The 16271-nt window shown below is 40.8% G+C and overlaps 1 protein-coding gene across 1 annotated transcript in view; it reads left to right on the top strand.

Moving 5' to 3' along the window:
- The window catches only part of MCF2L2 (MCF.2 cell line derived transforming sequence-like 2), a 165102-nt gene that overhangs the window by 57639 nt on the left and 91192 nt on the right, over nt 1-16271 (top strand). Inside the window, exons 13-15 of the mRNA XM_067301662.1 lie at nt 1576-1753; nt 11559-11662; nt 15614-15702. Of these exons, the coding sequence (XP_067157763.1) occupies nt 1576-1753; nt 11559-11662; nt 15614-15702 (371 nt within the window). The remainder of the gene's footprint in view (nt 1-1575; nt 1754-11558; nt 11663-15613; nt 15703-16271) is intronic.

Genomic DNA, 16271 nt, shown 5'->3' with positions numbered 1-16271 from the left:
GAGGACCCAGGGAACTACAGGACAGTCAGCCTCACATTGATCCCTGGAAAAATGATAGAATAGCTCGTCCTGGATGCCATCTCTAAGCATGTGAAAGATAAGAAGGTGATCAGGAGTGGTCAGCATGGCTTCACCAGGGGGAAATCATGCTTAACCAATCTGATAGCCTTCTATGATGGAATGACTGGCTGGGTAGGTGAGGGGAGAGCAATGGATGTTGTCTACCTTGACTTCAGGAAGGCTTTTGACACTGTCTCCCATAACATCCTCATAGACAAGCTCAGGAAGTGTGGGTTAGATGAGTGGACAGTGAGGTGGATTGAGAACTGGCTGAATGGCAGAGCTCAGAGGGTTGTGATCAGCGGTGCAGAGTCTAGTTGGAGGCCTGTAGCTAGCGGTGTCCCCCAGGGGTCAGGACTGGGTCCAGTCTTGTTCAACTTCTTCATCAATGACCTGGATGAAGGCACAGAGTGCACCCTCAGCAAGTTTGCTGATGATACAAAACTGGGAGGAGTGGCTGATACACCAGAGGGCTGTGCTGCCATTCAGAGAGACCTGGACAGGCTGGAGAGGTGGGCGGAGAGGAACCTCATGAAGTTCAACAAAGGCAAGTGCAGGGTCCTGCACCTGGGGAGGAACAACCCCATGCACCAGTACAGGTTGGGGGCTGACCTGCTGGCAAGCAGCTCTGCGGAGAAGGACCTGGGAGTGCTGGTGGACACCAAGTTAACCATGAGGCAGCAATGTGCCCTTGTGGCCAAGAAGGCCAATGGTATCCTGGGGTGCATGAGGAAGAGTGTTGCCAGCAGGTCGAGGGAGGTGATCCTCCCCCTCTACTCAGCCCTGGTGAGGCCACATCTGGAGTACTGCGTCCAGTTCTGGGCTCCCCAGTACAAGAGGGATGTGGCACTACTGGAGCAAGTCCAGTGAAGAGCTACAAAGATGATTAGGGGACTGGAGCATCTCTCTTATGAGGAAAGGCTGAGAGACTTGGGTCTCTTCAGCCTAGAGAAGAGAAGGCTGAGAGGAGATCTTATTAATGGGTACAAGTATCTTAAGGGTGGGTGTCAAGAGGATGGGACCAGACTCTTTTCAGTGGTGCCCAGCGACAGGACGTGAGGCAACGGGCACAAACTGAAACACAGACAGTTCCATATGAACATGAGAAAAAACTTCTTCACTGTGAGGGTGACAGAACACTGGACCAGGTTGCCCAGAGAGGTTGTGGAGTCTCCTTCCTTGGAGATATTCAAAACCCACCTGTATGTGATCCTGTGTAACGTGCTCTAGGTGACCCTGCTTGAGCAGAGGGGTTGGAATAGATGGTCTCCAGAGGTCCCTTCCAACCTCAACCATTCTGTGATTCTGTGATAGTGCTACAAGGACTGCATGAGACACCATTTCACAGAGTGAAAGTGAGGTCTGTGAAGAGTGCATGGGTTGTGTTACACTAAACTAGAGCACAGCATGGTCTTCAGCTATAATACACCTAGTGGGGGGGGGGGCGGCCAGAAGTCCTATCCTTTGTTGATCTAGCACTGGAAGCTATCTACTCTTTGCCTTTTCTTTCCCTAGGCCAATGCCCAAAGAATACTACAAAAACTGGAAGATGTACAAGAAATGTTTGACAAGAGGCAAGTGAGTTTGAAGAAGCTGGCAGCCAAACAGACTCGGCCAGTGCAACCTGTTGCCCCACATCCTGAATCTTCCCCAAAGCGAGGATCACCAAAGACCACTAGACCAGCTGGAGTAGGTACGCCATGGATAGCTGCTTTCAAATGCACACCCATGTTTTGTCTTCATGGTCGTGCTTAATTTTTGTCATCAGAATGAAAACTTGCATTTCAGGTTCAATGTCGGCCTTGTAGGCCCAGCCGTTAAAAATGAGTGTGAAATATCTATTGCTGCAAGCATACAAAGGTGAATCAAAAACATTTCAGGCTCCTCTTTCTAGGTCCAATCTACACAGTGCATTTCTATACTGTTTCTCAATGTATCTTACATTACTAATTCTTCCTGGAAAACCAATAACAAAGTTAGTCACAGGCCAGTACATAAAGTAAGCATCTTTTATACTCTCTGTACTGTAATGTGAATATTTGGCTTTAAAAGGTCACAATAACCTCAGTATCAATCAGGTAATGCAAAGAATGAGGTATCATTAGTGACACTGACTCATCTGTGTGATTTTCTGTTCTTTTATTTTCCTCCTAAGAAAATACTTATTCATCATCTGGTATTGTCCTCTACTAACTATAAAAGTTGAACATTGCCTGTTAGAAATTTACAGAAGGTTTCAGATTTGAGGTCAGCATGTGCCTTTAACCAAAATAGCTATTTTCTGTAAAGAGAACATGGGTGAAGCTAGTTTGCAACAGTGCATCTTGGAGGTCAGCCTGCAGTTCCAGGAAGCGTTTGTCCCTTTTCAGCAAAGATGGTTAAAATAATTTTAAAAATGGAACCATTGGGCTTTTTCAAAGGGGAACCTTTATCAAAAAGCCTTGAAAGAATAAACTGATTTGCATGAGAAGCATGCAGTAAGCTTTGCTTTCTCATCAAGAAAATTAGGCAGGCCAGTAATGTGACCATTTTGCTTTCTAGAGATATTATCACATGCTCATACAAATGTCCCTGTCATCCCCCTCCGCTCCCCAAGTCTCATCCTTTCTGGCCAGGGAAGATCATCTCCCGTTTCCAGTTCTCTTGCCAGCTTCACAATATCTGTACTTTTCCCCCAAAATGTGTCCATGGTAGCTAGCTGTGTTCTTAAAATACAGTTGCTGCCTCAAGGTGTGGTTTCACTATTGGCTTAAGGCAAGCTGAGACCACAATGCTTTTGAAGAAGTCCTGCTTGGCTGCCCACATCCTCCAGCCATATGTTTCCCTCTTGCACTGTCATTAGCAGTCAAGTAGCTGTGTGATTTTTGATTCACTTTGAAAACTCAATGAACTGACTGCAAAAAAGTAGTAGTTAGTTTTCCATTGCGTGAGCTAGAAAAATTTAGGGGGTTCTGAAGATCATCTAACACAGCCCCCTGCTCATAGCAGTGCTAATTTCAAAGCTGATCAACTTGATCAAGTTGCTCACTGCATGGTTGCTAGTGCTGAAGCAAAGAAAGTTGCAGAAAAAGGGGGTTATGGGGTCAGTAGGTCAGAACAAATCTCTGTAAGTGGTAGTATGGTTTTAGAGTGTTTTTTGGCAATTGTGAAACTGCACCTTCAGGCTAAAAGCTAGTCTGGTGTTTCTGGTTATGCATGCAGTCTCTGTGTTTGTGTTTCTTGAACTTCTTTCTTGTCATTTTAGAGCACCTGTATGTTTTTGTTTTTTTAATTAAACTTTTGGTATAGATAGAACCTTCAAAAATAGTTAATAGTATATAAATGACAATGCTTTAAGTTTTGATTCTTGTTCATTCAGTCTATACTGTATTGTACCATCCATCCAATACTATCAGATCATTTACAGAAAACCGTGAGATGCTACATTGCTCTGAACTGCATTGCAGTTCAGTGATAAACAACACAATATGGGATGACCATGTGATAAGGATTACCCAGCCTCTGATGTCCTGTTGCAAATTAACAGGCAGATGAAATGTTATTCCACCTGTTCTCTGAGAATATACAAAATGCACACAAGTCCTGTTTCGACATTCGTTAGCAGGCTAGACTATCTCATTCAGATTCTTTGTGCTTGAAGATGATTGACCCAGAGTACCGCTGTACAAAGAAACAGTAGTCTCCAACTTTCTCCAGCTTATACTGGGGCTTAAAACCAGTTAGTTTAACTGCTATGAACAGTACATATATATTTACATATTGTATGTAATGGCATCCTTTGAGTCTTACCCAACTGTCTGCTGCAAAGAGTCATTCTTCGAATTTCTTGAGTGCCCTTCCCCTCAGAATGCCAAAGCACTTGGCCAGTACTGTAGTATCTCTGGGAAGTGTTATGACCTCTCTTTTGCAGAAAGCAAGCTGAGACACAGATAGAGTAAGTGATTTGTGAAAGAGGTTTCACAGTCTGAGTCTGAAATATGGCTGAGAATAGAAACAGGGACACTGCGTCCTATTCTAAGCCTTGAAAATGAGGCTATGAAATTCTGTTTTTCCTGAAGCTATGCTGTGTTGGACTTTCCTCTGTGCCCTTTCTTCACATTCAGAGGATCAACACAGCTAGACTCACATTTATCCACTCCTGTTTTTTAAGCTCTCTGAGAATAATTTACATTTGGTAGTCCATTAATTTTCTCCGAAGATGCATTTTGTGTTATATGGTGTAACCATGCACATCTGTTTTATGTGAGCAAGAGGTGTAGCTATCTTCTCTGAGTCTTGGGACAGTAAAAATGAGTTCTGCATGAGCCCCAAAATCCCACTGCCTAGATCACAGTGTAGAATCAGAGTTTATATATGGGGAGAATTTACTGAGCACTAGGTGTCCAGAAAGAAAGACTCTTGCCCAGACAGTGTATTTAACAATACAGTACCAGGGCAGCACTGTAGCAGTTGTCTGTGAAAGGAGAAAAGTTACATTCACTCCAGAATGAATTTTGTTTTGTTTCAGTTTTGTTTTGTTTTGTTTTTTTATTTTAACTTGTTAATTATCCATTTCCCTAACAAGGAATAGCAGGGAAAATTCAATCCAGGTCAAGGTGCTAATGGAAAGATCTTAACAGGTGCAAAAGCTCAAGCACAAAACCCTTCATTAATGTAAATGTGAAACACTTTCTTTTGCATGTACATATACATGGGTGCACATATACAGAGCTGATACTATGTATGAGGCAGATTTCTACCGGGGAAATGATTATCATCATCAGTTTCTTAGGACTATGCCCTTATATTCCATGGTGACTCTTGGCAGAGTCTTACTTTAGTGAACATCCACAGAAAGGCAGCTCAGAGCTGCCCCGTCAACTTTTTCTCATGCAGGCTTGCACCAAATCCTCTTCTCTGGAACTGAAAAATTCTGAGGCAAAACTTTAAAATCATCCCATTTTTGCTTGAAGCTTTTTATTTCCCAAGTGAATTAGTGAATTCCACAGGGAGAGGCCTGTTCAGCATTGTAAAAGTAGTACTGGAATTACATGATCCCCACTGATTTGAGGATGATGCCAATTGGACTTGGTGGGAATTTTATCTGTGGGAATCTGCTTAAATACCATTCACGGATCAACCCAGAAAAGGCAGAAAAACCTCTGCTGATGCTTTGGCAACAAATGCCTTGAAAATCTTTAAGTAGTATATATGACATCTTATTTCGAGAACTCCGTTTACTCCCAACGGAAGCTGCATGAATACAACTAATGGCAAAACTTGTCCCTGTATGTGTTGAGGGGAAAGAGGTGGCACCTGACAAGAAAATTTCTTCACTCGAGTTCACTTCTGATGATTTGGCTACATGTTTGTGAGCTGCGTTTCTGTACAAAGCTCCTCAGCTGGAATGAATTGGCATAGGCCCACAAAGCCAATCCATGCAGGCTAGTATTGACTATAGGTTGTCAAGCACAGTGGGATAATCCACGGAGCCATAAAGGATAATATAAGCTCTTAGTGCTGACTGTAATTAGCATTTCTCTATTTTCATTTGCTTGTAATTCTGCCAGACTTCAACTCTTTGGAATGAAGCTTTCCCAAAGGGTATCTGATTAAACCTGACATTTTCTTGGAAAACTTTGGCAAGACACGGTTTAGCCATCTCAGTGAACAAGGCTAGGAAAATCTTTTTGTTTTAGTTACCTTTGTGGCAAGAGCAGCACAAAATGGTTTTGTCCCTTTTTAAAGTGTCCAGATATAGCAGAATTATAAAAGCCTGAAAAAAAAATCTCAGTTCCTGCACATTTGTTGTGTGTGAACTTGCTACACTTTGGCTCCTATAGCCTCATTTCCTTTGTCAGTGAAAATGTATGGAACCCACAGACAAAGTGTTTCTTATCCTGCTGCACTGCTTGTTTCCTTAGAGCATGATCCTGCAGCAGCTTTAGCCTTCTTAATAGTCACAGCCTCAGGGGCGCGACGCCAGGACAGCTGAACCCCCTCTGAGCTGGGGCTGGTACCGTTCTCCCTTTCCTCCCATCGACTTTTGCTGCTTTTGCCCCTGCTGCATGGGAAAGAGAAGTTGGCACAGGAGATGCAAAGGTTCCAACCCTGTTAAATACCCATGTGGGTGTTGCCATGATTCAGCTTAGTGCAGTTTTGGAGATCTGTTTTTAATAATTTGTACAACTAGATAAAAAAAACCCACTACATCAAAAGGACAGTGAAAGGTTGTGAAATCAGAATTGCCAGGCATGTGCTCTTGAACACGTGAAGTGGCACAGGTTCAGGACAGTGAAAATTCAGTTCTAAAAATGTCAAATTGGTCTTCCAAATTAGTGGTTTCTCTTTTGATTTTATCTGAGAAATTTGGAGATCTCAGCAGGGATGATAACAGCCTGTTACCTCCAAGTATTGTGAAAACAGCTCAGTGAATGTTTGTGAAGTGCTTGAATTGTAATAAGAAAAAAAGCCAATTATTTTCAGAGCAGGGCTTGGAGTAGCATATAGATAGTAAGGCTCTGGGCCCCCAGTGAGAAATACAGATAAATCAAAATAGTGAATAGCTGCTCATAAAGTAAGTATTTTTGACTCCAGGCACTGAATCAAACAGGGATCCTTAGGGAGGGGGAAAGAAAATAGCATGTGTTCATGTTGATGGTTTTATCAAGATGCCTTAGCAGGAGGAGGAAAGGGGCAAAATCAGGGTTGCACATGTAGCTTTACCTTTGGCATCTCCTGTCTTCTAAGTGCTATAAAATGTTCACCTAGGGATTTCTGTGTGTGCAGCATAAATGTGAAATACAAGAGCAGAGAAATCAAAATTTCTGTGAGCTCATTAAGCAAGTAACATGTTTAGCAGCATAAAGCACACATGAAACCCATGACTCACGCTACAGGCATGTTGGAAGGCCAACTTGGAACATGAACTTCGTATGGGGGAACACAGCTGGAGCCTTTTCAGGCCATTAAATAATAAAACCTAAACTGGTTCCATCTCACTTAAATGTATCTGACTGCTCATTGGATCTATTCCAGCATTCCTCACAGTCACTAATGCATAACACTCGCTAACCAGTAACATCTGGATAGGGGATAAAAGGAGAATATCCTGCAAGAGTCTGGGGATGTGTGCAGGGGAAGTGAAGCAGCAGAGAGATTAGCTGACTCAGAAAAGGTTGTGAATGTGATTTCCATTAATGGTTCTTGGGAAACCACCAGTTTCTATAGCTCAAGATACTTCTATAAAAGAAGAGAAAATGAAAAGATGCTTTTAATTTTGTGGTTGTAGGGTTGCTATCGTATTTGGCCCAGTCTGAGAAAACCAAGCAGTCTGTCTCCTTAGAGAAGAATATTCTGTGTACAGGGGGCCTCACTCTCCACTTCTTATATGGGCAGATTTTCATGGGGTTCGATAGCAATTTTGCTAGAGCACAGAAGTATAGACTATATTGCCTAAGAATGGAAAAGACTTTCTGCGTTAAGTCGTTAGATGAGGAACCTTAGATGCTCTGGTGTTTCTCTAGCTGCCCAAGCATGCTGTTTTGTCATCACCAGCACTCAAAGCCACTATTAAGTCATTAATTATCTTCAAACCCATGATCCTGTGGGACAGCATGAACGGCAAGCCCCAACAAACAGTTTAGCAGAGTAGTCGTTTCCATGCTTGTTCTTGCCAAAGGACTTTGATTCTGCTGTAGGTGATACTGAGCCTTTCCCCACAAGCAGCACAGCAAGTTTTCCTCCCCAAACTTATTTCTGCCCTGGAGTGGTGAAGAGACTGCAAAGCAACTCCAAGCACATGAGTCTGTTTCCTTTCCTAACAGCTTTAGGGACAGCACAGCCCATATTGCCACTTGCTGTGGGCTAGATAATAAAACAGTAATGTCATCTTTATTGTGCAACTTATTCATAGAAAACTAGAAAAGCAGCATTAAAGCCACACTGGAGAAGCAAAGTGGCGCTCCAGGTAAATGCAAGCGATAAACCCAAACCTTGCTTTGCTGTAATTATCCTTACAATAAAAACTCTACTTCTACATACAATATCCTTTAACAATCTTTGCTTTAAAAGCAGCACTGAGCAATTAAAAATATTATCCAGTTCAAAATGAAATCTTTAATACTTGTTAGCGAGGGAGCATGTGCTGTAAAAAAAAATAGGGTGAAAACAGTCCTGAATCCATGCAGACCTTCCAGATAGTTTTGCAGCCTGCGCCTTTGTTCTTTCAGTGGATGTTTTCAGTTGTTGCAGTTCCTTAAATGTCAGGCAGTGAAACACTTTCATTACAGCTTTCTCAGCCATACAGTACATAACAACCTTGAAACTGGCAATTTTACTGGATACTTGAAGTTTCCCTTTTAAAGTATTTCCAGTTCCATAGTAATTACTGTAGTAATAATTGGCGGGTATTATGGCTGTTTCTTCCTAAAGCACTCCAGGAACTCTTTAATACAGTGACATGCAGCAGTGTCTGGATATGGGCCTGTCAATGACTCAAGTATGTTCTGGAGCACAACGGAACCGCTTCCTGTTTTGAATTCATTTCGGGGTCAAATTGGTGGGAGCAAGTTTGCTGTGTCAGTCTGAATCAAATTCCCCCCTGAAATGCAGGCAGTCAGATTTGATTTTGTCCTTATCTTGCATCTGCCTCCTTCCTTCTGAATACGTCATACTGATGAAGCCAAGACTAAGCTAGAAAATTGACCTGCGTAATTTGCTGGATCAAGGAGCATCTGCACTTAGGCTTTTTGTGAATGCATCATCTTTCACTTAAAACATGCTCTCTTTCCTCAGATCAGCTGGAGCTGTTTGAGTTTTTTAAGTCATGGTCCGGACATCAAAGCCATAAGTGATTTTCTGCTGACTGCTTTTAGCCAGGATTTTCATACCTGTATCAACCATCCCTTCAAGCTAGCAAGCTTTCTGACTAATGAGTTGGTCAAGCAACTTGGTATTGCTGACTATGCTGTTCTAAGCAAAACTTCTCATATTTCCTAAAATTATTTCCTCTGCCTCTGTTCCTTTTAATAACACACGTTCAGCACATATGAGACTTTGGAGTTGGCTTTGTAGAACAATCCAAGTGACTGAACCCAGATTTACGTAGGGTAACTGGATATTGGCAGCATTTCTGGGCTGTTCAGGAATTCTAGGGAAAAAAATTTACTGACTAGAAACTTGGTAGGTGTGGGTAGAAGAGTATGAAATAATGTCTTCGTTTTTTTTAATCAAATTAGGATTTTTGTGGTAAAGTCTTGAGTTTTTTTCTGACATTTTGATTTTTCAAGATATAGATAGGCTATAGCTAGGAGAAGCATCAGGAGATAATATTGCTCAGTGTGATAGGTATGAGCACAGCCTGCGTCTTGTCAAGATCTTGGTAGATGAGACTTTAAGGCTAAATAGAATCATCAGGATGCATAAATATGGAAAACAGTGATTTTGCTGATGCCTACAGGCACTTTACTTGAGGATTCATTGGAAAAAACATAAAAGGGCCTGTTTGAAAATACATCAAATAATCCATAAAGATTGGTATGCTGGGTTTACCAAAGGTAGAAATCATCTTCCCAGTAGCTTAGAAACTTATGAAGAACTGTGACAAAAAGGACAAATAGCTTATATTTGTTGCATCTTGTCTTTCTTTTCCTTGGTTTCGAAATGTCAGTACACCATTTGGGGGGTGAAATATCAGTATCTTTGAGAGAGAACATTTACTTCATGAAAAGCTTTCTCCAGGACTGGAAAAGGCATCTGTTGAAAGCAGCGCTCAAAACCAAAACAACTCCCCTGTTGTATATCCTAATAAAGAGTGATGGGAGAACCAAATAGCATCGACATCTGCATTTCAGCTCAGTCCTGGGAACCATAAGCATCCTCTACTTGTTGCTTACAGCCACTGGTGGCTGCCAGACTTTGCTGTTTCATTGCAGAAACTTTCTAAAACGGAGTCATTGTGAGGAGATAACAGGCATGAAGTGGATGTTGCCAAGTCCTTGTGTGATTCAGCATGGGATAAAAACAGGAAGATTCAGGAAAAAGTTGGAGAGGAGTTATCTTAATTCTCTCCCTAGCTGTATGGTAAGGCAGTTGCAAAGACATTTCTAAGGGTAGAAAAAAAGTCAGCTTCTGTTGTTGTTGTTATTGTCAGTGAAGCAGGTATATTATATCCTTCTAACTGCATACGATTTGGGGGGTTTCTGTGCTTTTTTTAATACAGAAGCAGGAAAATTTAATGACAGGGTCATTTTAAAATCTATCAGTGTATTTATTAAAAAAGAGTTTTCAGTCTACTCCTATATGAATCTTCTGATACTATCTGTGTCCTTCCCATTCGAAGATGTCTGCATCTTGTATTGCATCTCCCAGCTTCTCCCCGAGAGAAGGAGAAAGTTATCGGTGACCACCAAGATTCTCCACATCTTAGAGCATTATTAACTTTGGTGAAACTATCTTGAACAGAAGGTTAGCTGATGTGTCAGAAAACACCAGCTTTTATTTCTAGGAAAGTTCTTGTTCAATTAGAAAGTTTTCCTAGAATAAAACTGAATCACAGGACTGGAACAAGATTGTTCTTTGCTGCCTGACACAGACCTGCTTTAATCATTTCATCTGGTATTCATATTTCTTTTTACTAGGACTCGCATGCTTGCCTTTATCAGTTCAGCAACTATTCTTAGTTGCTGAAGGGAGACCACCACTTGCCTTATATAACATATGCAGCGTGAACTCATTACCAATTTAAAACAAATAAAGATGCAAAATGTAACAGAGAAATAATTTTCTGCTCGAGCTGAGTAAGTGATTCTCCTTCTCACAGTTCATCCTACCACTTTTCTTTGGATGGCAATCTCAGGACAAACGGTTAAGTTGTTGCTGATGATTTTTTAGTAGTGTTGGTCAAGTCGCTGTTAACTGCTGTTTTCAGAGCCTATGAGGCCAAACAAACCTCACATGAGAGAGGCTATTCTGAAATCATTTCCTCAGGTTCACCGTCATTACATACGTGGTCACAGTGACTTGCTGAACACCTGTATGATTTCTCTTTTGAGACATGTTCATATGATGAAACCTTACAAGGAACAATTCTTTATAATCTGACTTTATCAGATGATTACAAGAAGAAAAATTTCCTTTTTGGGGGGGGAAGCGACACAGGTAACAACAATGCATGAGCATAAAAACTGTCCCAGTGAAAACTACCCAACTGTTGATACGGTTGGCTAAAATTTACCTGTGCTACCCTAAAAATGGTTGGCGGGGAGGAAGTCGAACCATAGCAGTCATGAGAGGGTCGAGCTGCACGTGCTAACCCGAAACAAAGCACAGCACTGAACACCTGGCCACTTCCACTGGGCCAACTGGTCTCTTGCCGCCCCGGCCACAGTTCAGTTTACTAAACCGGATTTAGTTACCACTGATGTGACAGGAACTTTGCTCATTGCTTTCACTAGGAACTAGCATTTCAACCTTTTAGCCCAGGTTTTCTAATGTTGCTTTCTTTTTGATTCCTTTAGCTACCAATAGGAGGTCCGCCGAAATTTCCTGCCCTCCAAAGTCTATCTCGGAGGCAGAGTTATCAAAAAAGAAAAATGTTAAGAAGACTAAAGGCGGAATTAAGGTAGGAATATCTTTGGTTTGGGGATATTCTGAATTGTGAGAGAAAGCGAAACAGTTAATTTTAGGTTTACATATTTATACTTATATATTTAAAACAATTCACTAGTTAATCTCTGCAAAGTGTTTTTCACACTTCACATTACAGTCTGAAAGTTATTCAGACAATATTGTTAAAAGATTCATGTTCACATATGTGGAGAAACAAGTTACACGGAAGCAGAAATCACTTTCAAAGGATGAAAGGGGAAATGTGGAGAGAATGCCCAACTATAATACATTAAAGTGGATCCAGAGTGTCCCTCCTTCCTCATAACATGAATTGTTTTGTTCCCAAAACAGGAATAATTTTCCAACTCCTCAAAAGTTAAGATGGGTTATGTTCAGAATTTTACAAAGTTATACATTTTTCCTTTTTAAAGTATTTTTTCAAGGACACTTTCTACCCAAAGGAGGAAAAGCTGCTCATTTAATACTTAAAAACGAACCAGCAAACACAAAACACCAAGAACAAAAATTCCACTGTTACCTATTTGCTGCGTGGGCGAAAAAAGTTTAGGGAAATGCACTTGCTTGCGGGTCTCTACGATGAGATTTGTTGTATAATGTTGTTTCTGCGGCAAATTGCTGTTCAGGACTTTTTGGCCATCCCCATTCTTCCCTCCATCCACCCCCCTCCCCAACCTTAAGGCATTCAGCAGCCCTTGCCCTTACAGCAGAGCCTGCTCTCTGAGTTGCTGGCAGTGACTGGGAGAACAGCATAGCAAGACAGTCGTTGAGGCCTCCTTGTGTATTTTAAAACTGGAAACTGAACGATTCAGGACTTCATTCATTTGTAATTCTCGCAACTAAGACGAAGTGCAGCTGCATCCTGAAACCTTTCACATGCCCAAGCTAGCTGAAATAGCCACTTGCAGACAGAGACCACATGGTTTTTTCTGTCAAATTCAGGTAACACCTCATTTGTACTTCTTATTTAAAATGTTTGTTTTCAGACCATGTAAATATACTTTTGCAAAGAGGCAGCAGGAATATTTCTGTGCTATAGATGTGTTTCATAACTTTGCCAACATTGACTTTAGTTTCAAGTTTACCAAAAATAAGGCAAAAATCAGAACATATGCAGTGCCACTCACAACCTTTTAAATAACAACATCCCTTTGATACACTTTTATCCTGTCTTCCCTTACTCTTGCCTTACCATTCGTATTGTTAGCTTTTTAGAGCAGCATATTATTAGAACAGTGGAAAGTGCTATTGAAGGTATATTTTGAGAAAGAAAAGAACAAGAAAGGGCCCCAGCAGGGCTGGAGAAAGTAATATGAATAACCGATATTCAGAAAAGAGTAGCAAAAGAAGTTCGGTAGTGTGGGAGAGAGGTACAATCTTCGCTTGGCTGCAGCCCCTCGGAAAAGCGTAGCTCCAGGTGCAGCTGGCCTGTTTGCCGTTGTTCAGCATTTTGGGGCAGAGGTGGAGGGAGGGAGCAGGCTTTGTCAGTACCTCTCTGGGGAAAGGAAATACCCCAAGCTAAAATAGATTCTACGCCTGGGAACGGAGGTGACACACTAGCCCCCACAGTTGCAGTTGTTAACTACTGAACTATGTCAGAAGTCATTTTAAAGGTGATTGCGCTTTTAAGTCTATTCTTTAAATATCTGAAGCACAGCCTAGGATGATCAGCGTACCAAATCCTTTCCTTTTGTTTTATTTGAACTACAGATTCCTGAATATTCACTGTTCGGCTGTATTTTAGGTGTTCCTACAGACAGCCCCAGACGGCATTGTTTATTCCCTGCTCACTGCCAGAGCTAAGGGCTCAAAAAGCCGCTTTTGCTGGCTGACCGAATGCAGCCCTCTGCACTGCACAGTACAGAATTTGTTTGATTCTCTGTCCCACTCTGGAGCTGCCTGACTTGGAGATACTGCATATTTACCAAAGGAAGGAAAAAATAATTTGCTTGAATTTAGCCTAATCTATAAATCTCCTGGAAGTAATGTCTTCTCTCTTCTCACCTTCATTTGGGTTTGTATGCATCCCAAACCTTTCCTATTTTCTCTACCCAATAATACACCTTGGCTTTTTAATATATACTCCTCCCAGAAATCTCTTCCAGGTAAGAAAGCATATGGGCACATGGAAAGACCACAGAAACCCTCTCCTGGTTTCTCATCTTCACGTGAGAACATATCCAATACAGAGATCACCTTTTATAATAAAAATTCTGTGGATGTTTTCCAGTTTAATCCATTATTAATAAAGTTAATCCCAAAATAAGCATTTTAGATTTTCTGATTATTAATGGGTAGTTCACAAAACAACACCTACATTATCACTTCTTACCTACTCTGTGGTTTAACCACAAACAGCCACACATTGCTGTACTAGTTTGGCCTAAATATTTTAAAACAGTTTAATCCTGTTAGCACAAATATTCCACATTTATATCAGAACTCGTTGTTTTGGGGGGTTGTTTGTTTTTTTTCTGGGGTGGATGGGGGTGTTGGGAGGGGGGAGAGTGTTACTCTGAAGCACTGAAAGGAAGAAATGCATCAAATCTCTATCTGGCACGATTCTAATTTAATTTTACCTTTTGATATAAGCATTTAGAACAAAAGTGCAAGCTACCTCAACCTAACCCTTTTGCTAACTGTACCCTTTACTTGCTCATATATTTGACCTTTATTTCCCTAAAGCTGAAAAGCAAAAATGGAAGTGTTTTTTTTTTTTTTTTTTAATGACCAAAACAGCCTACAGCTTTAGCAATAAGCACAGAACAAAATCTAGTTGTTATTAGAAACATATGGCTGGTCTCACCTTTGTCTAAACCCACAGGAAAGTTTGACTTTGGAACTGGTCTTACTCTCATCAGTAACACAGGTAACCAGTTACAGTCCTCCCAAGTGATTAGGTATATACAACAATATGGTACAGGCTTTATGAAAATATTCATTCATTCATTTTCAGATCTACTTTCTAAACTGCAACACAAATTATTCTCCCCTCCTTCCCTTCCGTTGTGGCTACAGAACATTTGCTTGTGTTTTATTTGTTCTGATAACAGTTCAGGTGAGGATAGCTCATTAATGGATTCCATCATCACTGAGTAGCAAAATAATTTAGCTGCATGAAACATGATCAGGCAGGCCACTGATTTTTTTCAGAATCAGCCCTTAAAAAATGAAAGAGCTCAGAAACTTAGAGTAACTGCAAATTCAGCACCTGAGTTGTTTCAGTGAATTTGAAGAGATTGCCTTTGAGTATGCCCAAGTAGTACTTGGCTTCTAAAGCTATAGACTAAAGGAGGAAAAGCCTACTTAAGACTTGCCTGGAGCACACTTGAAATGATATAACTGCAAAATGGAGAAGGAAGTAAGTTAATGTTTATCAAAATACTATGTACAAAGCCTCAGTCTGCATCAGCCTGGAGACAGCCCTTGCACATGTGTATGATGCTCAGCATTCAAGTGTGTGCTGTGTCCTATGTAACATTATCACCAGTACAGAGTAAGACATTTCTGGGAGGCACAAGAATTCACCATACTGCACTGTACATAGAACTTTGAAAGTCTGAAGAAATTCTTTGGGCTGGCTTCAGGCAGAAGTAGAGGCAGAAAGATAAAATAGTACTTCACAGTCTAAGGAACAGAGCATTATGGCTGTAATTATCTACACAGAAGGTGAATTTATCACCTTATGATGGAAAGAGGTAAGAAAAATTTTGCAAGGACTCAAGAATGCCTCCCAGGCCAGTAGTGAGTGAGAAAATAGAAAAGTAGAGACCAAAGTTATTCTTGAGTTGCAGCTTGCACATCTAAGGGTCAGTTATTTTGTTTAACTTGTCTGGTGACTTATGTGACTGTTTAGGATCTATTTTTATTCTTTTAAAAGAATCAACAATTAATAAGGGCATCAGCAATTAAGCCTTTTTACTTTTAATGTGTGCTTTTCATTCAGATTGAAGTGATGCATGAAGCTAGTCAAGGGGGATCTAGCAGAGTCCTGGTGATGAGTGAAAGTGATGAGAACCTGTCAACGAGGAGGAGGTAAGAACACACACGAGCCAGAACCCTTTTCTGTCTGTCTTAGGATGCAACACCTACACTTACAGCACATGCTCAACCATTTCTTTGAAGTCCACTCTAAGATTGATACATACAATCAAGTCATTGAAATGCTTATAACCGTGCATTTATGCAGTCCAGTTAGTAAAGGAAGCAAGATTTACCTTATTTTTTTTGTGCCCCCCCACCACCTTTTTTGGTGTTAGAAGCATTAGTAACATGATGTGAGAAATGTCATTACAAAATTTGTTAGAATAAGCCTTGCACATGAAGTTCACCAAGAAGTAGCAAAGATAATCTTGTGTTCAGGAAATGCATATTTGACTATATGCTTCTGAGAAGCTTCAGCTTTTGAAATGCAAGTGATAATTTTGCTGTTTCCCCTTCCAGAAAGTTTTGAGAAAGAGATACTTAATTAGGCATTTAGTGTTTTAGAATACATTAAGCCATTTAGTATTATTTAAAAAAAAGTACCAAGCAAATCCAGTCTTAGTTGAACCTTAGTTGAACTGCACTGCCTTCTATGCAAGGAGCAACAAAAAAACAACAAA

Source organism: Apteryx mantelli, chromosome 9 (assembly GCF_036417845.1).
Source record: "Apteryx mantelli isolate bAptMan1 chromosome 9, bAptMan1.hap1, whole genome shotgun sequence".
Classification (NCBI taxonomy): domain Eukaryota; kingdom Metazoa; phylum Chordata; class Aves; order Apterygiformes; family Apterygidae; genus Apteryx; species Apteryx mantelli.
Note: the sequence above shows the minus strand (reverse complement) of the source record. Positions and strands in the feature narration are given on the sequence as shown.